Raw genomic sequence first — 25099 nt, forward strand, 5'->3', positions numbered from 1 at the left:
TCATGTGCTAAGAGGCATTTATGCTTCGCCCTGCCTGTTACTGGAATGTGCCACATCCCAGTGTCAGGAGCTACAAAGTAGTTCCTTTCTGATGCCCAAATTCTAATAAGGAAGCCACTGGCCTGTATTGGCAGATAAAACTCCTGAAATGCTATGGCACCTGGAGGATTAACGGATTCCTTATGGCATGTAAGGTTTTGAAAGATACAGATGACTTGGTTGGATATTATGATTTACCATTGCTAATTAAATTTGTTAGTCACTTTTTCTTGTCCAAGGCAACTCAAAGCAACTTACGAGCAATCAACCAAACAAACTAGAAACAAATCCACATAGATACATTAAAATCAAAATTAATAAATCTCACCCACTCTAAAAGGCCACAGGTAGTTAAGAGGCAAAATTATAGAGGAATTATAGAGGAACATTTCTGCCTGGCAACTAAATACATATAATATGGTGGTTACCAGGTGAGCCTCCCTGTGGAAAGCAGTCCACAAACAGGGAGCCACCACTGAAAAGGCCCATTCTTGTGCTACCACCCCCCAAACCTCTGGTGGAGGGGGTACAGGATTGTAGGGTCCATGTTGGTGCACATGGCGAAGAGGCGCTCCTTGAGGTATTGGTTCCTCAGTCAGCAAGCAGCCAACCAGACAGGCGAGGGGAAAATTGAGAGAGTCAGCATGGTGTACTGGACTAGGACCCGGAAGACAAGGGTTCAAATCCCCACTTGGCTCACTGGGTGTGACCTTGGGCCAGTCACAATTCTCAGCCTAACCTACCTCACAGGGTTGTTGTGGGGAAGTGGAGAAGTATATACATCACCTTGGAGAAAAAGATGGGATAGAATAAATGAATGAATGAATAAACGAAAATATCATTCTGGTGGCCTTAAAGAGATGTACAGATGAACACTTAATAAAAAGAAACCAATATGTCCTTCCTCACTCAACAGGTTTGTATGCACAAGGTCTCAAGTTCAATCCTGGGCACCTGCAGTTAAAAGGTTGCAGGTTAATAAAGTGGAAACTGGAGCTTTTGGGACATTTGGACTTAAGAGAAGTAGGAAACAAGATTTTGGCTCCATTTTTAAATACGGAGACCTGGCTGGAAGAAACATGGACCTTATTGGGACAGAGCTCCTTCGAGATTCGGAGTTTAATATAAAGGACTATCAAAAAAACCGGCAGAGAGGAATTGAGAGAGAATTGAGAGCCTCGGACGTGAGGTCGCCAGGCTGACTGCAGATGGACTTTTTGTTGGGGTTCGAAACCGGGAAAGGGGGTGGTGGGGCTTTGGGAATCCAAAGGGTGTATAACTATATTCTGTTTTAATTAATTTGGTTTTGCCACTAACATAAAAATGGGGATTTCGGGGAAGGGAATTGGGGCCGACCTTAGAAAAAGACTTTTAAGAATAAGTATTGACGTATAAAGATTGAGGTTTATAAGTTAAAATTGGTTAATTAAATTGAGGGGGTGAACCTAGAAAAAGATTTTGAAGAATAAGTATTGATGTATAAAGATTGAGGTTTATAAGTTAAAATTGGTTAACTAAAATGAATTAGAGAAAATAAGGTAAAGTTTGGGGACAAGAACTTGCTGAGCTAAAAATTGGAACTGGAATACAAGAAGGGGAGGTGTGGGGAAGTCAAGGAAATTGGTCATTGACAGTAAGAAGTGTAAATTGTATGTGTGTTTAATTGTTTTTTTTCTTTATGTTTTGTTTTTATTTTTTTGAAAATTTCAATAAATATCTTTAAAAAAAAAAAGGTTGCAGGTTAAGTGAAAGACCTTTGGGCTGCTGCCATATCCTGCAAGTTTGGATACCCAGGTGGGGATCCACTGGCTGACAGGAACAATACTATAACTATCTGTAGAGATCGAGAGGCAGGTGAAGACACACACACACACACACACACACCCCCTACCTGGGAATATTTCCACCAGGAAAGATAGGGAGGGTTGGACAGCATAGCTAGAAGGTGCTTGGAAGAACCTGTATACTTACCCTCATCACTTGAAGCTTCCTGTTTCACCACAGAAAGTGGGGAGCGTGTGGGTGGCTTGCCTAGTGGGTGGCGGCGACTTTTCTTAATCTCCATCTTCAGTTTAGAGAAAGTAGAAGTTGTCTGGCGGGGGGAACAATGACAAAACAATACAACCGTATTATTTCAATATATGTCAGCTAACTCAGGATGACGGAAGCAAGGCGCATGTTACAGTGAAAAGCTTCAAGGTCATCGCTACCCTTTGCCCTGTGGTGATACCAGGTCAGTAAAGTCCTGCAAGTTCGGGGGGGGGGGAGCACAGTCAGAGCTGTGCAACCCCTTATGCTGCAAAAGCCCAAATTCCACAACAGAGGAATGTAAACTCTGAAAGTGAACGCAGTATGCCTATTCAACAGGACTGTTTAGCAATTTTGCTTAACCCAGCCTGCTTCTGCCATGAATGAGGAACCTGGAACTACAGAAGTCACTGAAAGGACTCTTCTGCATTGCACATACGCTTTCAAGCCTTTCTCCGCCACCACAAGGGCTAGAAACCTCAATCAAATCAAAGCAGAAGCCCTCAAGGCCCCGAATTCTACAGCAAATCCCTCCCCTTGCACAGGATTGCAAGAGCATGTAACACATGTACCTTTGAGAAGGGTTACAGCTATTTTCTATATGGATACTCCAGCGTGAAAGTTCTGAAGACCTTTTTAATGACATTAGAGAGAGCATTTGGGCAATGAAAACAGCTAATGGAAGGGGGGTTTGAAAAATTTTCTTTTCTAAAAGAGGCTTTTAAAAGCAGGACTGGATAAGTATGTGACAGAGGCACTCTATTCAAAGAGCTACTAAAGAGAGGGCTTTCTCAATAGTGACACTCCACTTGTGAAATAGGCTTGTCTGGCACAAGTCTTGTACTCTTTTCATCCCCAGATGAAAATCTTTCTATTAAAACCAGGATTTTTAGAACACTTGTGGTTTTTATAATCTGGGTGTTTTGGTTTAACAAGTCACATTTTATTGCAAAGATGTTTTTTTAAAAAATGGGCAATATCATCAAATTAAACCATACTCAGTTATGACTAACACAAGATATTGCCCATTTTGTGTTGATTTTAAGACAGTATTTTATTTTAACTTTCGCCAACCTTCTAGAGACAGGGAAGGGATTGCACACAGGCAAGGGTCGCATCCATGCCATAGATTTGAAGCACTCTCGTGCCACTTTAACAGTCACAACTTCATTGGTCCACCAAACTAAGTGTTGTCTATAAGCTGACTGGCAGCAGCTCCCTGGGGTTTCGGATGGGAGTCCCATGCCTATCTGGAGATGCTGGGGACAAAATCTGAGACCTTAGTCTGCCAGATCTGAGCTATGGTCCTTTCTCCCAAGATAAAGTATGAGTCTAGTCATCCTGGTTCTTAAAAAAAAAAGAGGGTCGATTTAAAAAGGAACTCAGAAAACTGCCCTAGATCAAGGCAGACTGGAGGGCAACCTTGCTCAGTATTGACAGTGATAACTCAGGGTTTCTTACAGGGGTCTTACCCAGATTTACCAGGTGATGCTGGCAATTGGGTCTGGGGACTTTGGCATACAAAGCAGTTGTTCTACCCTGGGCAGCCACAGCCCTCCCTCTAATGAATGGTCCAGATGGTGCTGTGCTGGTTGACAAGGAGGTCTGCTAATGTTGCAAGATACACATTCAGACTCTTGGGCTGCATTCTGGAGAACATGGTGAATCATGGGCATCCAGGAGCTGGCCATCTCTACTCCCGTGATAGCGTAGCCTGCGTCTGCTCAGGGAGGCTGGATTAAACGATGCACGGAGCTGGGAGAACCATAACTGAACAGTTCTTACTGACACAAGCTTTTCATTTACCAGGCAAACTTCATGTCCCCAGTTGAGGCACCGGCTTGTTTCTCCTTCCTCATGTGTTGTGTTCAAACTCCTAGTAGCTTTCATAGCAAAACCAATGAATACACACGATTGTCACACCTACCTGCTGACATATATGCACACACACACATCCATCTGAATTTTAAAGCCCACAAAGCCAATTATTCCAGAAAGGCTCTGTCAGAGAAAGGGTTGCCTAGCGATGGTGACTCAGTATAGGCACTCCAAGGAAATTCCGTGTGTTTCAGTAATTCTCAGTTCTGCAGTGGAGAAGAGTCAGGGCCCTTTTCTTCATCTACATTCTTTGTGCACCACTGAGGGGGCTGTGTGGGCTTTTCCTTTTTATCCAGAAATCAATTTACTTAAAAAAAAAAACTGTGTCAGGGACTGTGCTAAGATAAGGTTTGTGGAATGCTGACTGAGTATACAGTGCCAGAGAAGGGCCTACCAATCACAACTTTTTATGCCAAAACAAAACTCAGAATTAATCGTGCTATTTTTATTCTCAATGCCAATATCCATGGGTGAGTGGAAAGGAGAAAATATACACTTTTACGACCCGGACTGGGGATTTGTTTCATGGAACAAAGACCCGTGGAAAGTAATGGCTCAGTCAAGTTGTGTCCTTTAGTTTCCTCAGTGTGCGAGCGCGCCTGTGTGTGCCTACACACACCTACAAAGGTTCAGTCACATGAGCAGTCTGAAGCAATACAGCTCAGACACAACTGTGCTGCTCTTATGTCTTGGCTAGGGAGAAAATCCAAACACCTTTGTTCTCTGCTTCTGAGAATTGGGACAGTGTGTGGAGGGGAACTGCAGGAGGGGGTTCAGTATTTGCTGCTCTGGGTTCTGGGGAAAAAAAACTCACGACAAGCTAAGACAGCCCTGCAGTTATTTCCTAGTTACACATTTTTATAAAAACTCTTCACCACTTGGCAGCAGAGAGGAAGAGCTCTTCTGGAATACACCTCTCGTTCTACCTTTTTGGGGACATTACCCTGAAGTAACGATGTCTGTCAGCAAGGAGTTCCCAAGTAGTTCAGCCACATGTTGTTTCTCTGTGGAACTGCAAGCTCTATGCTCCCCTGAGATGGCAGCCTGCTCTTGGCTATGGGGGGGGCCTACTGTATGACAGCTGACACTTTTTCAGCCCGCTTCCACCATCACCCCAAAAATATAATTGCAGCCTTCAAAGTGTATTTCGTTCAGGGCCCAAACTTCCCCCTCACCCCCCTATTCTGCTCCTAGCTGTCCCCAGCTTCTTAGAATACTACTAATGCATTCTTCTTCTTCTTCTCCTTCTTCTTCTTCTTCTTCTTGGAGTGCAATTTTAAGGAAATCCTGTGACACCAGCATGCGCAAAAAGTGGAAAGCTGCATGGGCCAATAAGGGATAGAAACTCTGACAGTAAAAAATGCCCATCTTTAAAGAGCAATGGGGTATTTATGCCAGGGAAAACCATATGTTCACAGGCCCTCCTGCCACATCAGAAGCGCTGCCCTCCATCACCACCTGGGGCTGCCAAGCATAGGTTTCATTTGTTTCTAATGCTCAGCCAGATGGTCTTACATCAAACAGACACGGAATACCAGCCTAAAAACTCAAAGGGGGACAAAAGAGACCACAAGGAAAGAAAGAAAATGAAAACAGCAACACCACCATTTATTGCCAGGCTACAAGCCACAGGCACTTCACAGCCAGACAGTGTAAAACATTGCACCCGCTCCGCCCATGCGCTGGCCAGCAGCACAAACACGGGCAAACAAGAGTTCTGCTTTGGCATCAGGCACTTAACACGTTGCAGCACAGTCTGATTTCTTGGAGGCGTCTGGCGCAGCCAGCCATGGAGAACTCCCATGAAGAGCCAAGTGCATCCCAGCGCCACTCAGGACTGGGCAGAGGCACCCAGAGGCGGCCCCGTTAAGCCCAAAGGATCTTGTTGATTTTCAACCGGATTTTTCTCCAGTCAGCCGCCACTATGTCCGAGTACTGCTTGTACAAAAGGTGCCTCAAGCGGGCAACCACGTTGTGCGGCAGAGCACGCTTCCCTCTGCCCCCGCGATAGCTAACAGTGCTTCGCCACCTCCGCAGCTCATCCGGGGGGACCATACGGGTGAACAAAGCTGCAGCGTATCTCGCTGGCTTGCCGCTAACTCGCTTGAACAACTCCCGCCTCTCCCTTCTAGGGATCCTCCACAAGGTGATATCATCCGAGCGTAGGACTGCCTGCAACAGGTGAAGGTGCGTTACTTACACTGGAATGTGCAATAGCCACCTCCCCACATTAGAAAAAAATAATAATACATCCTGAACCACTCAGTTTACACTGCACCACACTCATCTGGGCAACCCTGTTCACATTCCAGGGGCTGAGGGAGGAATGCAGCGTTCAAAAGGGCACACAATTCAACACAGACAAACAATTCGACAGAGAAACAGACAACACACAACAAGAGCACCCCAAATTTATTGGGCTTTGGAGATCAGCCTGATTTACTTCAAGTTTATCTCACTTCAACAACGGTACAGTGGTTCTTTGCTTATAAGCACAAATTCTTCCCTATCAATGGCTCCCTTATTAAGGTCATTCCTCTTGGGCCCTGAGGAAATATTATGCTCAGGGAACAACATGATATAAAGTATATAACATTAACATAAATGACAGTGTCATTAAGCAAATCTCTCTGCTTGGAGAGGAATATAATGGGTGCATGTGGGGTGGATGAGGCAGGGGTGGTGGTCATGTCAAGAGCCAGTGTGGAGTAGTGGTTAGCGTACTGGACTAAGACCTGGGATTCTAGTCCCCACTCAAGTTGTGAAGCTCTGTGGGTGACTTTGGGCCAGTCATGGTCTCTTAGCTTAACCTACCTCACAGGGCTGCTGTGAGGATAAAATGGGAGAGGAAAAACCATGTATACCACCTTGAGCCCCTTGGAAGAAAGATGCAATATACATGTAATAAAATGAATAAAAAGTTTGCAGGCCAACTGAGTGAGCCACTTAAAGGCTGAAGAAGAAGGTGATATCACCGGCCAAACACAACAGGTCAGAGACAGAGTCAGATGAGAAGCACACAGAGAAAAGAGTCTGCCCAGTGAGCTGGTGGGGCTTTGTCTCAACAAGAAGCCATTTCAAACTCCTATAAGCCTGACAACATCACACTGCACTTTCAGATGAACTGTCTGTAGCCACCAATTCCAATACCGCATTCTGAGATATCACAGGGGGAATTCCCACTTGGCAAGAGTCAAACTCTAGGTCAAACCTCTACTCAATGCCTGCCCAATTTAAAAGGAATTCCAAAAACACAAGACTTACAAAGCCACTAGGTGATTTACAGAAGGGTAGACAGGTATACAAAACCCCAAACTCCTTTTAAAGTGAGGGTAGGCCCTGAACATTAAAATCTGATGAACTTGATTCAAAGCACACTGTTTCAAAATTGGTATAATTCCTCTCCGGGTAACACACAAACCATGAGAAAATGCGACAACAGGGCAGTTCTGTCAGGACACTGAAGACTACAAGCCCACAAGGTGCCCTTTTTGTCCTCTCACTATGTGCAAATGCACACAGACCACGTGGGGCTGAAAAAATAGATACAGCAAATTTCCTATTTGCCATCATTTAATTTCTAAGCATCAAGTCCCTCCCCTCAGTCCAACGTTTTGAACTGTGTGCGTAAATTATCTGGCTGAGGCAGGGATCATTCCTTTTGCTGGAGCACAAGACAGCAAAAAACAAAAAACAGAAGGGATGTGATGTGCTCAAGGGCTAAGAAGAACAATGCTAAGCAAGCCTTGCAAGCAAGCCCAAAAATGTTTGTACTAGCCTGCCAATACCTAGATGGCCTGAAAGAATGAGGGCCAACTAAGCCTTGTCACTTGGGGGGTGATTCTTAGTCCTCACAGTTGAGGTTATTTCATGTTCGGATTCATCTGAGGGAGGAAGCAGCATTAATGTCTCTGAGAAATAATCAGGTGTTTGGGGATGGGCGAGCAGTAAGCCATTCTGTCATCATCTTCCCGGCCCTGCAAGCTAAAGACTAAAAACAATCCAAGCATCAACAGATTATCAATGCTGCATCTTCAATCAGAAGACTAAGTTATGATCCAAAAAGGCAATCTCATCAGAGAACCCATGTTGTTCCAGTGACAAGGAGGTTTGGCTTCTCCCTGGGCTCAGGTCTGTCCTCTGTTATGCAGTGACTGTGAAGACACAAGCACTCTGTTTCCCACGAGCGAAATGGAACCAATAGTGACCTATCTTGCAGAGCTGCAAAGGAGGCGTGGATTTGCATTTGTCTTTAAAAAGAAAAAAAGAATGCTATAAGGCAGCGGAGGATTTCGCCAAAAACATTTATCTTTGCCGGATTTGTTTGGGAAGAGCAGCCTTGTGCACCAGGCAACAGAAGTCTCATCTTCCTGGATGTGGGGGATTGGAGCAGGGGAAAAGAGAGATCTTGGAGCCTGGACTTGGGACTCTGCTCACACCAGCACAGGTCTACAAGCTGATTACACACAGGACACACAACCGATCCACAGCAGGCACAACTGCACCATTAGCTTCCACAGTGCACTGGCAGTGACAGCAGCATCGATTACGAAGCACTGCATCAATCCTCTTTTGTTAAAAAAGGAGTGCTTTGTGGAAGGATGGGTTTGTCCAGCACTTCTGTGGATGCAACCTGAGTGCTAGCCCAGGCGATACCAGAAGCAGCATGTCAACCCTCTGAATCCCTTCATGTCACCCCTACTAGGGACTGACAGTTCAACCAATATTGGCTAAACCTATTCTACACCTCTCTGGGCAGGGAAGACAGAGTGACATGAGCAGAGAAGGGAGCAGAAGGAAGAACAATGACACACCAGGAAGAAAGGAAACCAGCCCCCTGAAACATCCTATAAACAGACTAGAAGCCCACAGCACTGTCACACATAGAACTTCCTTATGGGTCAACCAGGTTCTTACAGGAAACCAGAGTCAACGTTAAACAGTGGAGAGCACTGTGTTTCAGGCCCAGAAAAGAGTGGCTGCCCAAAAGATTTCAGGGGCTCTGAAATGTAAGCCTTTCACTGTTCAGAGGGAGGCTGTCCAGCGTGGACATGCAGCACGGCATATAGGGGAATTGAGGAGTTTATGGTGCAGCGGCCTCTATACAACTTTTCAAGGATTGGTTTGGAATGTGGTGGCTGCTTCTGCTTCCTTGTCCACTATGTTTGGAGGTGCAAGGAATTTCAAATGAGGACCTAGGGAAACTTGCTATCCCCTGACCTGGCTGCTTAACCACGAGACATTCATTATGTAGACCCCACCACACTCAACACTACCTGCAATTTACTAGGCTCAGCAGGCACATCTGCGTTTTCTCCCTCGCCGCTCTCATCTTTCACCCCAAGATCCAAGGGGGCCATCTGCTCTTGCGTGACGAACCTCTCAAGCACGTCTTGGGACGAGGCATGCTTCTTTTCTGAAGATGTCTTTTTGGGCCGTGGAACCACAAAGAGCATTGGGATAATGCGGCGTGGCTTCAAGCCTTCCTCCTCACCAGGAGCTTCGGAGGGCAGGGCATCAAGGGCAGGCATTGGGGGGGTGCTTTCTTCCACTGATGCAGACTTGGGGGGCTGGGCTTCAGGGCCCCCCTTCTCCGAACAGACCTGATGCTGCCCCTCCCGCTGCTTCAGCAAAGATGGCTGTGGGAGTAACAGGGGAGGCAGAAGTTGTTGCAGTGGGAGCTGAGGTGGCTGGGGCAAGGGGTGGGGGTGCTGCTGCTTCTTCTTCCTTTCTCCTTTTACTTTTGGGATTCGGGTCTTCGGCTTGCATTCACCTGCTTTGACAAAAGAAGATGATCAGTTCCAACAAGGCTACTGCCAAGCTCACAGCAACAAAGCCTCACATTAAATTCTTCCTTTCACCCCATAACTGTAATTATTACCTGCCCTTCACTAGCAGCTCCCATGCCAGGTTACGATGATTTAGAATTCATAATTTAAAACATTTACAAGAAGTTCCAGTCACAGGAATAGGGAGGGTCCTGAACACACACATTTCAGGAGTCAAAGACCAGGGTGTAGCATTTGCCCAAAGCTGTACATTTAAATCATCAGACACACCTCTGCAGTGAAGGAATCTTACAACATGGGGACTACCACAGAGAATTCCCTCTTCCAGGCCACTTTCACCTGAACTTCTGAGGGCAGCAAAACTACCCAAATGACTTCTGCTGATCTTAACACCCAAGAAAGTCTGTACAGAAGGATCCCTGCCTTAGATTCACAATTCATTATCACCAGACATTCCCTAACCAGTATTTCATCTTAAATACTCAGCTTTAAGACCGAGACCCATGTCACCTTAAAAAATCAGCATGCTGCTGGTGCTTAATTGGAAAATTGATAATAATTTTGCACAACAATTGATTTCAGGGTGGATTACAACCTCACTAAAGCATACCAGCAAAACAGCACCCATTAAATCTACCAAAAATTAAATTCAACCACCTCTTTGGCAAACACCGGGGGTGGAGTTCTATGCCACACTAAGAAGATTGTTCCACCAGTGCAAGCATTTCTGCTTGGCAGACAAAACAGTCTCTCCTTTCTCGGTGTGCTGTTCTGGGGTTCTCCCAAGTTGCCCGAGCAGATTTGGGGAGATTTGGGTGGGGGGAACTTAGCTGAACCTGGCCCAGGAAGTCTTAACCTGGCATCTAGATGAAAAACAGGGCAGAATTGGTCACATCTCTCTGGGGCTGAAGTTCCACAAATGCAACACCAGTCAAAATTGCCTTTAAAAATGCTGAGATTCGCAGGATTTTATATAACACACCAGATCACCCTCTTTCCCGAAGTCTCTAGTGGTGCAGGGAGACAAAGCAGAGCTCTTAATTCCATCTCTGTGCTACCAACACCCTCCTTGTGTAGAAGAATACACCCCTCACCTGTTCCCAAGACGGGTGACATTCAGTGAAGTCATGTGAAGACGTGCTTCCAGTACAAATGATTCAAGAACACAGGCAGGTTTTAAACAAAAGCCTGCAATGACTTTCATCTCCTCTCTCAGTGTGAAGAGAACAGGAGTTAATGTGAATTAAGGGATGGCACAAACTGAAGTAACCGTTAATGCAAACACGGCCTAAGTGAGTGATGAGAAAGTAGAATGCTCATTGTCAGGCCAGAGAAAATGAAAAGAGAACAAAGCCTCAGAAGTGACCATGAAGAAGCTATAAAATTCAACGTAGTCCATCTTTTATTTTTTTTAAAAACAAACCTGTGTGGTTTCCAGATTGCTGGGGTGCTGGGGTTCAGTTTCTTCTACTACTCTAAAAAAAGATCTAAGAAGAAGCAAGAGCTCCTTTTGTGGCAAAAGATGAGTCTTGGCTCCCCGATGCCTTCAAGCCCAGCAGTCAGACACTTGGTTTAAGTTCATTCCATACACATAAGCCCTGCCATTACACGCTGGGCAGTCAACAAAACTTGGGAAATGAGGCATTGAACAGAGACCCCTAAATCACTTCTCTGCCAAACAGCTTTTCCTGCAAGGTCTCCGAAAGCAGCGGCAGCAACGTAGGACATGAATCAAGCCAGGCATTGAACTGGGGTCTATCACAAAATGCCGGTGATGCGTTTTTTCTTTTTCTCCCAATCCTCTCTTCTCATCTCTTTCCTGCCCAGTGCCCCCACCCTGCTCAGAAGCCGCCACCATCCATTTTATCTCCCCACTGTCAACTCACGAGTGCACTTTTGAGATCGCACGCACACTCACTAGGCAGATAGATGCCTCAGTATTTTCCCATCTAGACAGAGGGCCACCCATAAAACAAAAGAGAACTCCCTACCCCCAACTGCCACTTTGTTTTCCAAGTATTCCAGTACACATGCACCCCCAAATTGAAATTTCTGCCAGCCCTCCAGTGGGTCATGATGGCAGCTGCCTTTATTGCATTTGTAGTGAATTAATGGAACTTTATTCCCCCTCCCCCAGTAGCTTCATGAATAAAGTTATCAAGTCCATTCAAGGGACAGTAAATAATAGATGTTCCACTGAGAAAGCGCCAACCCCTTCAGCACACACACGCATGCACGGACACACGGACACACACAATTTGATTCTTGAGAGATTGTTTTTCACCTACAAGATGTCTGGACAACTATAAAAGGTCACTCTCCTTTACGAATAGGGTACTCAAAGGGGAGTGAGATGGAAGGCAAAGAGAAATGGGGAACTGTAACCACCATCAGGAAGATTTAACAGCTCGCCTCCCAATCTTGAGATGCTGACATTAAAGCCCAGCAAAGGCTACAGGCCAGGGCTTAACACATTGCAAAGCCCGGGGAGGAGGATCAGCTAAGCCAAAGCACAGCATGGGGCTCTACGAAATGAGTAAGCTCGGAGCTAGATGAAGTTGTTAAGACTCCCCCTGCAGAAGCCTATTGCTGGCAGAAGTCTGTGTCACAACATTTCCCAGAAGCCGGTTATTCCAAGAGCCTTATTTACACCAATTTATTTAAAAATAAAATAAAGAAAAAGTTAATGAGATCTAGCCAAAAATAGTCAGGGGTGCATTTGTGTAAACAATCCTTCAAGATAAAGCTGGTTTTGAGGCACTGCATGAAAGGAATTTAGAATTTCCTTAGAGAAATGAATGCATCAAATGACAAGTCAAATTGGATCTCTCCCTGGCCACAAAATGTAAGATTGCATTTACACTCCGGGTTGGGTAGGGGGGTGGACGCTGCCCCCCTTCCTGCGATTACACTGCACTGTCCTTCGCTGACTTCTAAACAGGTGGCTTTGGCAGCAGTCGGTGGCAAGTGGGACTATTTCAGAGCAGGGGTGCGGAAGCATTTTGACCTGGTGGACCAGACCTTTTATCTCCCCAATACCTCTGGCAAGCCAACTTTTGGGAATTATCTGGTGTCATTATGACACCACGTGATTAACAGGTCGGTTATATAATAATAATAATAATTTATTATTTATACCCCGCCCATCTGGCTGAGTTTCCCCAGCCACTCTGGGCGGCTCCCAATCAGTGTTAAAAACAGTACATATTAAAAACTTCCCTGAACAGGGCTGCCTTAAGATGTCTTCTGAATGACAGGTAATTATTTATCTCTTTGACATCTGATGGGAGGGCGTTCCACAGGGCGGGCGCCACTACCGAGAAGGCCCTCTGTCTGGTTCCCTGAAGTCTCACTTCTCGCAATGAGGGAACCGCCAGAAGGCCCTCGGCGCTGGATCTCAGTGTCCGGGCTGAACGATGGGGGTGGAGACGCTCCTTCAGGTATACAGGACCGAGGCCGTTTAGGGCTTTAAAGGTCAGCACCAACACTTTGAATCATGCTCGGAAACGTACTGGGAGCCAATGCAGATCTCTCAGAACCGGTGTTATGTGGTCCCGGCGGCCACTCCCAGTCACCAGTCTAGCTGCCGCATTCTGGATTAATTGCAGTTTCCGGTTACCCCTGAACACACTGGCACTCTCCCCACTAGTGATCTCAACATCTGGCACTCAGAAGCCTTATTCTCTGTGGATCTAATTCTCTTTTAAAGCCATCCACTTTTGTGGCCCTCGCTGACGAATTCCATAGTTCGGCTACACCTTGTGTGAAAAATGTAATTTGTCCTGAATCTTCCAACTTCCGGCTTCACGGGATGCCTACCAGTTCTGGGGTCGTGAGAGGGAGAAAATATTCCTCTATCCGCTTTCTCCATGCATAATTTTATACACCTCTATCATGTTTCCTTTTACACACCTTTCCCTCTAAACTATAAAGCCTCCCAAATGCTGTAACCTTTCCTCACAGTTGATTTGGTAGGATGAAAGCAGCAGCGGCAGGGGGGCTTGCAAAGATCTTTGCAAGCAGCCTTGAGCTGCTGCTTTCAACCTCTGCTGAAGAGGTTGAAAGGAGCAGGGCGAGGTGGCTTCAAAGAGCAGGGCTGGGGAAGAGCTGAATGGGAACCAGTCCCCTTCCCTGAGCAAGGCATGGTCCACCAGCTGATTGCTCCTCTGCCAGATCAAGGTGTATTCTCAGCTGATGGGCGGTGTGGGGGTACACCTTGCTTCAGCAAAGGAACAGTTCTGATCATTCTAAAATCCCCATCCTAAAATCACCAGGCAGGCAAGATGGGGAGGAGTCGTGGGCTGGCCCTTTTAAGCCTGCAATCGGGGTTCTTTGTCCAATGCTTCCTGTCTTTCGGCACTTAACAAGTATGGTGATGGTGATCAATATTTTTCCTTAAAGAGGCCTGCTGCCTGAGGCCAGACCCATGTCAGGTTGTTATTCAGGAGTATGCTGTATCGTTGCCACATGCTCCACGTGGAGGAGTCCATTACCCTCTCAGAAGAGCTTAAATCAATCTAGTCAACAGCCAAGGGTTACTACCCGAGATTGCTATATACACCCTTCAGGTTCAGAGGCAATTATGTCACTGAATACCAGCTGCTGAGAGCAACAACAGGCCCATGAAGGCAATTTGCCTTTGTGTCCTGCTTATGGGCTTTCTGGAAACATCTAGTGGGCCATTGTGGGGAACAAGATGCTGGAGTACGAGATGAGCCTTTGGTCTGAATCCACAAGGTCTCCTTTTCTCTGTTTCTAGAGGGGACCCTGCCCTAATTATGAAGAGATGCAGATGTAACGATTCACAGAAGAAACAGTTCATAGGCAGGCTTTGGAGAGGAGTCTGCACTCCTAACTCTTTTCCAAGGGCGGATTCACATCACTTCATTTCTGTACATTTCATTGACTGGCAACTGTACACGCAACCATCTCCATGAATGAGAACTGTATTTGAGGACCATAAAAATACTCTGCAGTTGTCTGACGCTACTCACAGATGAATTGCTTGAAACTTATTTCCTTCACACAATTTAGGGTTGTTGTTTTCTGCACATTTACTTATAAGGTCTGAGTGGGAGCCTGAAGAAAAGGCTGGCTCTCTGCTCCAGAGCTCACAATAAACAAGCACTGCTTCCTAAGGTTTTAACAGAAAATAAGTAAGTCCAGGCTGATAACAGCAACATCCTAGAAGCAGCATCAAAAGCTACTCAGCCACAAAGTCAGAATTTCAGTAACAGGGCTGGAAGAAAAGTCTCCATCCCACCGATGCAGGCAGTTAAGCAGTTGCCAGTAGCGGGGCTCAGCTCCAATTTAAAAGCTGTTCATCTTGAACACAGCAATTCATCTTCCCCTCTTCTCTTCTCAAGGCTCCTCAGCTCTGCCTGTGCCACTTATCTCTCATCCCCCCAGGAGACATCGGCATTTTTCAGGCCATTTATTCCATGCTGTAACTGTTGGGGCTCGTACAGAAGCCAAGCACGTCCTGCTCAATGTGCTTTTGGCTCTTTCAAGATGGAGCGGCAGGGAGTCACTTGCTCTGGTTGTGCAACTCCTTTGCCGCACACCAGTGGCTCCTTGCCTAAGGAGTAAAAGAAATGGGTCCAACAAAATCTAGGAGCGACAAGGACTGGGAGCAGTGTATTGTATTCCTGGCTTTCCTGCACAAAATTATTGCAGAATCAAGCTACTGAAAAAAGAAACATGGGCAGATCCCAATTAAATCAGGGTTGTACAGTGCAATGTTTGCAAACAATTTTTTTACCCTGCCTTTTCATTTCAAAAAGTGCCCAAAGAAGCTAAAAAATCAGTATTTTATTAAACACAAACACATTACACACATGCAAGAGTGAAAGAGGAGGAATATTCCCCAAACCTCTCCTTGCTAAAGGCACACTTCTTTTCTGAAATTAAACTGAAGGCATGCTTCCCTCTTGCAGTCAGAGAGGGTTAACTTTTTGAGTTCCTACGGAGTTAATAGTTATCCATTCTCAGAGAAGCCCACCTGCTCTGCCTATGACCATACCTCCCCTAAGTACAGATAATTCTGCTGTGTCATGAATGACTGGATGATCCAATCACTTCTGATAAAGGCATATAAAAAAATTATCTCCCCCACCCCACTCAACATAAGCTATTTGGACAGAAGAAATGCAAAACAGGGAAACATGTTGAGATGCAGTAGGCAGCCTCTTCTCTTGAGTTCTCAGGAGACTTAATTTTAATTAAATGTGTTTTTCAGAACACATTAATGTCCCTCAACCCACAGTCAGAGGAGTAATGGAGCAGAGCCTTTGCAAGAGAAATCTAAGTTCTACAACTTGAAGCCCGCCCCCACCGCAAACTAGCTTATTCTATTTCTGCTAGCCGTTTTTATGTTGTGAACTGCCCTGAGATCTGTGGGTGAAGGGCAGTATACCAATTTAATAAATGAAATAAAAATAACGAATGGCAAAGGGTTGTGCAGGATAAAGAAGTGACACTGCTTTGATACTGGAAGTCCTGCTCAGACACCCTGCTCCCAGTAGCCATAAGCAAACTGTAGCCTCCTGTCATTTTATTTAAGAATGGAAATGAAGAATTTAAGAATTTTTCACCTTCTACTAATGCTCCCTTATGACCAATCAGAGTAATATATATTTCTTACCACCTAGTTTTTAACCCGCCTGTCAAATTTCTTACATTTCCACACAGTGGAATTACAAGCTGAGGGATTGCTGATGTTAGAACATAAGAATATGAGAAGGGGCCTGAAGCTGGAGAAGAGCGAAGGTGAATCTAGTCCCTATTCTCAGAATGGCCAAAGAGGTGCCTGTAGGAACCTTGCAAGCGGGATTTTAAGTGTTGGCTGTATTATGCTTTTTATTATTGCTTTTAGAAATTGTGTTGTGCTTTCTTATTGATTATATGTTTTGCGGTTATGCTGCATGCCACTCAGGGTACCATTCGCAGAGAAGCAGGATATATAAGCAAACAAATAAATGCTGCTGCTGCTGATTACACTGCGCCCCTCGGAATCTTCCACAAGCCTCCCTTGTTCTAATGAAAGGTGTGGCAGCCATACAGATGAGAGATTCCACCCTTTCCAAAGTATTGAAGAAAAATGCATGTCTTTTAGAAAAGCTTAAGCAGCTTTGGAAGAAACTTCCAAGGCCTGTCAAGAAAGCTATTTTAGGCTGAATCCTTAATGGCTGTAGTAAATGGTGATGTATTTCAGCAAGCATAGATTTCATTTTGGCAAAGAAGCCATGGCACTCTCCAAAAGAACCAACAACGTCCAATGAGAATTTGACAACTGAATTCTGGAGAAATTGCCCCACTTCTGCCCTCTTGTGCCTCAAAGGTGACATTCTGAAGGGCTTCACTGGCTGCATTTGGGCAAAACTGGGAAGCAGCAAAGAACAGCTTGCTTTCACCATGATGTACACGAGCTGTATGCTGGTTCACACAGCTCAAGCAAACCCTCTTTGCTCCCCCCCTTAGTCCAGGGGAAAAGGAACCCAGAGATTAGCATTACACCCAGACCCACACTCGAAGTTCCTTTCTCCCATGAATTCTGGGTTGGACAATGCTAAGCCAGCTGCACTGTGGTTTGTACCCTTGCTGGACGAAGGAAGAGGGCAACCAGAAACAATTCAAGCTGCCTGCACCCATAAACAGTCAGGGTTTTGTGTCATAAAGCTGGGAATGATCTTGAAGGCTATTCCCAGTCACGTACCCTAACAGTTTTAATCAGTTTCAAGGTGGTTTCATATGGTCCTATCTTGAAGATTCTCAGTGGGAGAGTCGCTTCTGCGGGGTGGGATCATTGCCATCAGTGAGCCACTGAGTCCATTTGCGGCCCCTTCTACCAATCTCTCTCTAGAAGAAGAGTCTGGCACCTGGACTGTGAGATCCACTGCCAAGAGCCATAAGAAATGGTCCCCCCTGCCCCCGCCAACATATCCTTAATTATATTGTATCTTTGTATGGAACTTAATTTAAAGTTGCTTTGGGAGGCAATCTCAGCTGAAAAGTAGGGCACAAACATAGTCAAGGCTTGCTTACAAAGTCTGTTGGCATCATGCTCATGAAGTGTTCCAAAAACTCCAGTGTCCTATTTACTCACTTGCTGAAGAGAGACAGCAAAGCCTCTTTTCCCAGCAGCTCATGACATTTCTGCGCTGGGAGAGATAGAGCACTCGGTCCCTGTCTCCACCAGGCAATTCTTTGTTGACTCTGGTTAGCAGGTGAGTGCTAAAATGTAAGCCTGATCTAGAGGGGCAAGAAACATTTTTAATGAGAGCTTAGATGCTCATGATATAGAGCTCTATAATGTCCAATAAGCCTTACCCTCTTTGCCATCCAAGGCTTTGTTTTTGTCCTCTTCATCCAAACTTGGGACTCTCCTCTGCTCCTCCTTCACCTTCACCTCATCCAAGGCAGTCTCCATTCCCATGGCATCCCCAAGCAACTTTTGATCCTGTGTCTTATGCCTTCGGGATTGGCTTCGTTTTCTGTTAGCCCTGGATTTGGGAAGGGAAAGAAATGGTAATGCCTCATGAATGGAAAGGCTCTGGCAGAGGGAGGAAAGCAATTGCTTGGAAGCAATTTTGTAGCAGGATCACCTGGATGAATTTTACCCTTATGATTTCTATATAATCATCTATCCATATATATATCCATATATATATCCATATATAGGGGACGCGGGTGGCGCTGTGAGTTAAAGCCTCAGCGCCTAGGACTTGCCGATCGAAAGTTCGGCGGTTCGAATCCCCGCGGCGGGGTGCACTCCCGTCGTTCTGTCCCAGCGCCTGCCAACCTAGCAGTTCGAAAGCACCTTCGGGTGCAAGTAGATAAATAGGGACCGCTTACCAGCGGGAAGGTAAACGGCGTTCCGTGTGCTGCGCTGGCTCGCCAGATGCAGCTTTGTCACGCTGGCCACGTGACCCGGAAGTGTCTCCGGACAGCGCTGGCTCCCGGCCTATAGAGTGAGATGAGCGCACAACCCTAGAGTCTGGCAAGACTGGCCCGTACGGGCAGGGGTACCTTTACCTTTACCTTTATATCCATATATAACCATATATCTTTATGATGATTCTTATATACCCATGTATCTAACTGATTTTGAATCTGCAGAGCTAAATGCTTAGATTTTAGAAATCCAAAAATGACCTCTGCCCCATTTCTCTCCCCCTTGTTCTTCTAATGTACTCAACGTCTCACTACCATAGTAGGAAGCAATAAATCTGATGTGCTGGCACTTTCCTCTATCCAGGCAAGCTCCTCAGCAGCTAAAAACAGGAAAACACTAACCACAATGTTCTAGACAGGAGCAGATGTTGTGTGGGGGTTATCCGTATTATCAACGGACAAAATTAAGTTTCTTTTCCTCTTTATTATTGTAACTTGGGGAAAAGGTCAGGCTGATGTACCATCTGAGGAAAGCAGAAGTTGGGGGGTATTCTTTACATGGTCAGGGGAAAGGCTTATGTATGCGCTCATTGGTTCAATTTTTGCTGCCATGTGCAATTATATACGATTATGTCATGTTTTAGGGTGTATGTACTCAGGTATAAAGCCTTACTGCACTAGGGCTTCGGGGCCCAGTCTTTAGAAATCAATTCCACTGGGTCATTATTGCTCAGCAATAAAATATCACTTTCTCTTTCTCCATTGCTGCGCCTGCCAATTCTTGGACACAATTTGAGTGGGCCACAGGTACTCTATAAATCCTTGCAACAATTTCATAACGAGCCAGGCAACAGGTCAGAGCAAACATATGAAGAAAACCTTTCTGAAGACCCTTAGTGGGAACAAATGGTGGGGATTCTAATGTGCTCAGAAGGACCCCATGTATGCACAGCTCAGTCCACCAGTCTCAGCAACAGGCCTGAAGACGGAGAGGGCGGAGCTTTGTTAATAGGTACAGTGGTGCCTCGCAAGACGAAATTAATTCGTTCCACAAGTTTTTTCTTCTTGCGAGTTTTTCGTCTTGCGAAGCACGGTTTCCCATAGGAATGCATTGAAAATCAATTAATGCGTTCCTATGGAGACCGCTTGCCAGGCTGGCGGTGCGGAGAAGGGCTTTTCTCCCCACCGCAAGCCTTCAGGACAGGTACGGGAACAGAGGGGAAGGCGCGCAGCGCTTCTCCTCTGTTCCCGGGGCTTGCGGTGGGAGGAGGGTTTTTCCTCCCCACCGCCAACATTCAGAACAGCATTCTGAATGTTGGCGGTGGGAAGGAAAACCCTCCTCCCACCACAAGTCTTCAGGACAGCCACCCGAAGGCTGGCGTGGAGAGAAGGTCTCTCCGCCCCACCGCCAGCCTTCGGAGGAGCCTTCCGAAGGCTGGCGGCGGGAGGAGGTCTCTCCGCCCCACCGCCAGCCTTCGGAGCAGCCATCCGAAGGCTGGCGGCGGGAGGTCTCTCCGCCCCACCGCCAGCCTTCGGAGGAGGTCCGAGGACAGTGGGGAAGACGCGCTGCGCTTCCCCGCTGTCCCGGAGATTTCCCTATGGGCTTTCGTCTTGCGAAGGAAGCCCATAGGGAAATTCGTTTTGCGAAGCGCCTCCAAAACGGAAAACCCTTTCGCCTAGCGGCTTTTTCGTCTTGCGAGGCGTTCGTCTTGCGGGGCACCACTGTATAATCACCCTCTGTGTACATTAAGACAGAACAGAATAGGTTTCAAATCAACGATACAGGGTGACCCAATCTTGGCTGAAAAACAGGTCATATTAAGGGATGGGGAGGCAAACTAAGGCTGAGGGGCCGGGTCCAGCCCAATCGCCTTCTAAATCCGGCCTGCAGACAATCCGCGAATCAGCATGTTTTTACATGAGTAGAATGTGTGCTTTTATTTAAAATGCATCTCTGGGTTATTTGTGGGGCATAGGAATTTGTTCATTCCCCCCCCCCCATATAGTCCAGCCCCTCACACCCCTGTATTAAGGGATTAATAAAGATCAGAAATAAAGGCATGGAACATCCTGATATTAAAGTCTGGAAGAATGTTTGTACTGTATATATTTTTTTAAAGCAAATTTTTTAAAATGCTCCAAAATTATCAGTTTCATAACTAATGGAAAAAATGGATTTGAATAAAGGAATGCAGATTGTTGGTAACCAATGAGAAGTGTCGAAGCCGCAAAGAGAGAGAGGGAAGTCAACTAACCTAACAGGGATTCAAACAAGTTTACTGGAACAGAAAGCAAGTGATTGTAAGGGAAGAAAGAGAAGAAGAAATGTAATTTCTTTCTGGGAGCCTTTTGTATAGAATACTCAAATTATGGTTTGTTTCCTTTAAACAAATTCGTGTATCTCATTAATTCCCTCCCCCCTTTATTATTGTATTTTTTTCTTTTCTTTTTCTTTATTCAGGTGTAATTTTTAATTTATTCTTTCTCTGTAATTTTCATAAATAAATAAATAACAAAACAAAACAAAACAAAACAATCAGTTGTAGTCCTGGATCCCCAGAGCTCATAAAATGTCCCTTCCCTTCCTCTCTATCTCCTTGTGCAACAACTGGTCGCCTCATACAGCCAAAATTGTGCGGGTTTTGAGTTTTTTTGCAGGAAGCAATGTCGCCTTTACTCGGTGTTTCTGACAAAGCAAACACCCTACATGCAGACACAAGTGACAGCCAAGAGGCGACACAACTGTGCTCGTAACAAACATCTTTCTGAAGGATTTTTTTTTTAAAAGGTGAAAAAACTTCTCTGAAGCACAGAAGCAAGATTTACCAACACCTGTCTGTAACTACTCTCTCTCCGATCTCTGTGTATGTATATGTGTGAGCATGTGTGTGCATGCACAGCTACATCTCTGTTAATTAAGTTGCTTTCGACCCATTAAGTATCCCCATGCCTCTGGTCTCCTGCATGCCATTGGTTTCAGCAAACAGATATGGCTTAAAAGAAAGAAAGAAAGAAAGAAAGAAAGAAAGAAAGAAAGAGCCCCCACATATTGTGGTTCCCTCTCCACTCTCTTCTCAGCCACTACCAATATAGCACACAGCAACTCAAGGCAACTTTAAATAGTCCAAAACCTACCACCCAAGTTCCACACCTTTTACAGTCTGTCGGTGGTGGGGGCGGGAAACATTAATTCTGTCACAGCAGAACACAGCTAATGGGAACTTTTAATGAGGCAACAAGCCCAACCGGCTGGAAGTGATGTGGAGGCTAGGTAGAGAAATGCTCTACGTCCAAACGGAAAAAAAGAAAAGAAGAAAAACCCAGAAAGGCAGACACTAGCAGAGGAATTACTAATGACCAGAGTTGAGCCATATGGCCCCTCTCCAAGTGAGTTTACTTCACACTTACAAGACAATTTGTTAGCAGGAACCCACCAGTGGAACCCAAGTCTTGGAATTTTGTTTCACTAAGATTCAGGAGAAGAAAGGAAGTGACATAGTCTCCCAATTAATAACCAGATGTTTGGGGGCTATATTTTTAGCGACTGGGGGGGACGACTGCTTGCAGAAAAATTTGGAGCAAACTTCAGCTAGTTTAACCCCATCTCTACAAGTAGAAATCAGGAGCTGCATGCTTCACTTTCATAAAGTTACACTGCCTTATGCATCACAATCCCGGTCTGCACACTCATGTTATCTAAAAGTAATGTGAACAAGGCTACTTGTCAATCTCACCACTGCTGAGAATAAACGGGGTAACTTAGCCAAGACCCTGAGGAACTGCCAGTTACAGACATTCTCATAGACTGCTGAAAATACCTACAATGGATACCTACAATGGCACACCATGGATGACTCCTGCGTTGACCCTCTTGATGTGAACAGGAGTGTATTCTGCCTAGCTGCACACTTGGATCATATCTGGATCCTTTAGCTGGGGAAGACAAACCTCTCCCACATCCATGACATCAAAATGGGTAAGCCATACAGATATCCTTTCTGTAAAAACTAACATGATACGGAGGTAGGAACTCTTTTGTTTTCAGCTCAGCCTCCAATGTCTGGCCTTTCACTGACCAGACAGTTCAAAATATCCAAAGCACACAATGCAGGTGCCTTGTGGAAGCTAAGCAGGTCCAGATCTGGTAGTGCCTGAGAGGAGGAGACCAGCTGGGAACCCATCACGGAAGAAAAGGCAAGATTATAAACACAAATGCAACAAAACAATCCTTCATGTCTTTTCTGGTTTCCTATCCCAGATTGTGGGACGCGGGTGGCGCTGTGGGTAAAAGCCTCAGCGCCTAGGGCTTGCCGATAGAAAGGTCGGCGGTTCGAATCCCCGTGGCGGGGTGCGCTCCCGCTGCTCGGTCCCAGCGCCTGCCAACCTAGCAGTTCGAAAGCACCCCCGGGTGCAAGTAGATAAATAGGGACCGCTTACTGGCGGGAAGGTAAACGGCGTTTCCGTGTGCTGCGCTGGCTCGCCAGATGCAGCTTTGTCACGCTGGCCACGTGATCCGGAAATGTCTGCGGACAGCGCTGGCCCCCGGCCTCTTGAGTGAGATGGGCGCACAACCCCAGAGTCTGTCAAGACTGGCCCGTACGGGCAGGGGTACCTTTACCTTTACCTTTTATCCCAGATTGTAAACTGCCCTGTGATCTTCAGGTGAAGGGTGGTATAGACATTTTAATAACAATAACAGTAACAATAACAATACTCTTGCTCTGCTCTACAGCCTATTTCTCTGCTCAAGGTCTTGCTCATGGCCGTTGTTGGCACCTTGAAATAAGTCACAAGTAAAATAGATCTCGGAGACCTGAGCCACTGCTGGATGTCCTCTTGCCTGCAGGACAACTCCAACTGGGGTAAGGCACAGTCCTGCTTTGCAGGAGAAAGAAGGGGGACCCCTCTAATATACAAGAATAAGTTTTTACTGAGCCGAATGCATTTTTAACAAAGCTCTCCCTCAGGGGCACTCTTGAACAATAAAGAACTTTGTGTGTGTGTATGTGCACCTGGAGGTTTCCTCCCTCTGGATCCAACCAGCACAGCCGCTGTAACTTTTTGGATCTCCTTGGAAAGCTGCTTTGGCCAATATTCTAATGCAAGACTTAGTCATATAGGACTAGGCATAATATGGAGGTGAAAGCTAAGAAGCAGCTAAGGGAAAAGAGCTATAAATAATGTGGTGAATGAGCAAGTACTTGACCTGCAGAAGACCCCTGGTTCAATCCCCACCATCTCCAGGTAAGGCTAGGAAAGGACTTCTGCCCAAATCTCTGGAGAGCTGATGCCAGTTAGGGTAGCCCGTACTAAGATAAACTGACCAGTGGTTTCTATAACACAGCTTTCTAGAAAGGGCAGCGTACTCCTAGAAGGATTTGGTTCTTCCCCATCAGTGTTACCACTAAACTTCCTCATGTAGAGGCTGCTTTCTTCCTAAAGTGTGCTTGATTTGGGGTGGGGGTGGGGTGGAGCAGGAGACATACACATACACTTGGTTTCATGTCTTGTGGCAGAACAAACCATTTATAAAAACCTTCAAATCCAATGAAAGTCTGTGGAATGGGATCACTGCTCTCTATTGACAATCCACTCTGTTGACCAATTAGCTTTAGCCACAATCAATTAACCGTTATGTAAATAGCAGCCATGTTTCAAGCCAACAGCTTCACTAAGTTAGGCAGATTTGGGGACAAAATCAGCTACAGGCTTGATAAATAAGAGTCAAGGGCAGTGTGACAAATGGCTCCTGGCAGAGATGGGAAAGTAATGCAAATTTCTTAGGTGCCAGCACACATTTTTTAGGAGCCTGCAATATCTAGTTGTCAGGCACCAAGTCTGCACAGGGCAGGGAAAATCTGTTAAAATTCCTCTCTTTTTTTGGCAGCCCAGACACCCAGGTGCCTGGGATTTTTCCAGCCCTGGTTCCCAGCAGGTCACGCTCAGCTGACAGTAGGGCTTGTGTGCCCTGCTAGAGGATGAGAAGGGACGATTAAAGGCAACTTGAAAAACTGGATCCTCAGCCAACCATCCTCTACTCTGCCAGGAGCAGACATGATAGGATTGCTGATTTAGAGTTAACAAGGTTTTCAAGCAGAAAAATGGTGTTGCTAGCATGGTAGTCTGCCCGAGCAGAGAAAATGCATTTCGGTTTAAAACCATAAAACACTTTTAAGCAAGAGAGGGTTGAGGGTGAGGAATGCAGGAAGGAGCAGGAGAAACAAAAGGAAACATTAAAATAAATAAAAGGTGATTATACCTGTGAGGTTATGCTAGCTAGCAAATAATTTGCAGCGGTAAGTGATGGAAGCATGACATAGATATATGCAGAGCACACTTGAAGCTGGACTGAGAGCATAAGCTGCTTCATGAGGCATAACGACCACAGAGTGCAGGCACTGTAATGCTGCTGCTGACAATTGACAAATGACATAACAGAGAGCTACCAAAATAATGAGGAGGAGGAAAGGCTA

General features: G+C 45.7%; 1 protein-coding gene across 3 annotated transcripts in view; it reads right to left on the reverse strand.

The window, feature by feature from the left end:
- KDM4B (lysine demethylase 4B) overlaps positions 1-25099 on the reverse strand; it is a 198683-nt gene that overhangs the window by 37614 nt on the left and 135970 nt on the right. For 2 of the 3 annotated variants that reach the window (XR_008328372.1, XM_053372905.1), the window contains exons 10-12: positions 18063-18235; positions 9222-9718; positions 2011-2131 (exon numbers count right to left, since the gene is read on the reverse strand). Coding sequence is in view for 2 of the 3 variants with exons in the window: in XM_053372905.1 (XP_053228880.1) it covers positions 2011-2131; positions 9222-9718; positions 18063-18235 (791 nt within the window). In the remaining variant the exon portion in view is untranslated. Of the gene's footprint in view, positions 1-2010; positions 2132-5532; positions 6118-9221; positions 9719-18062; positions 18236-25099 lie in introns of those variants that run through there. The other variant, XM_053372906.1, reaches the window with a different exon arrangement.

Source organism: Podarcis raffonei, chromosome 18 (assembly GCF_027172205.1).
Source record: "Podarcis raffonei isolate rPodRaf1 chromosome 18, rPodRaf1.pri, whole genome shotgun sequence".
NCBI classification, from domain to species: Eukaryota; Metazoa; Chordata; class Lepidosauria; order Squamata; family Lacertidae; genus Podarcis; species Podarcis raffonei.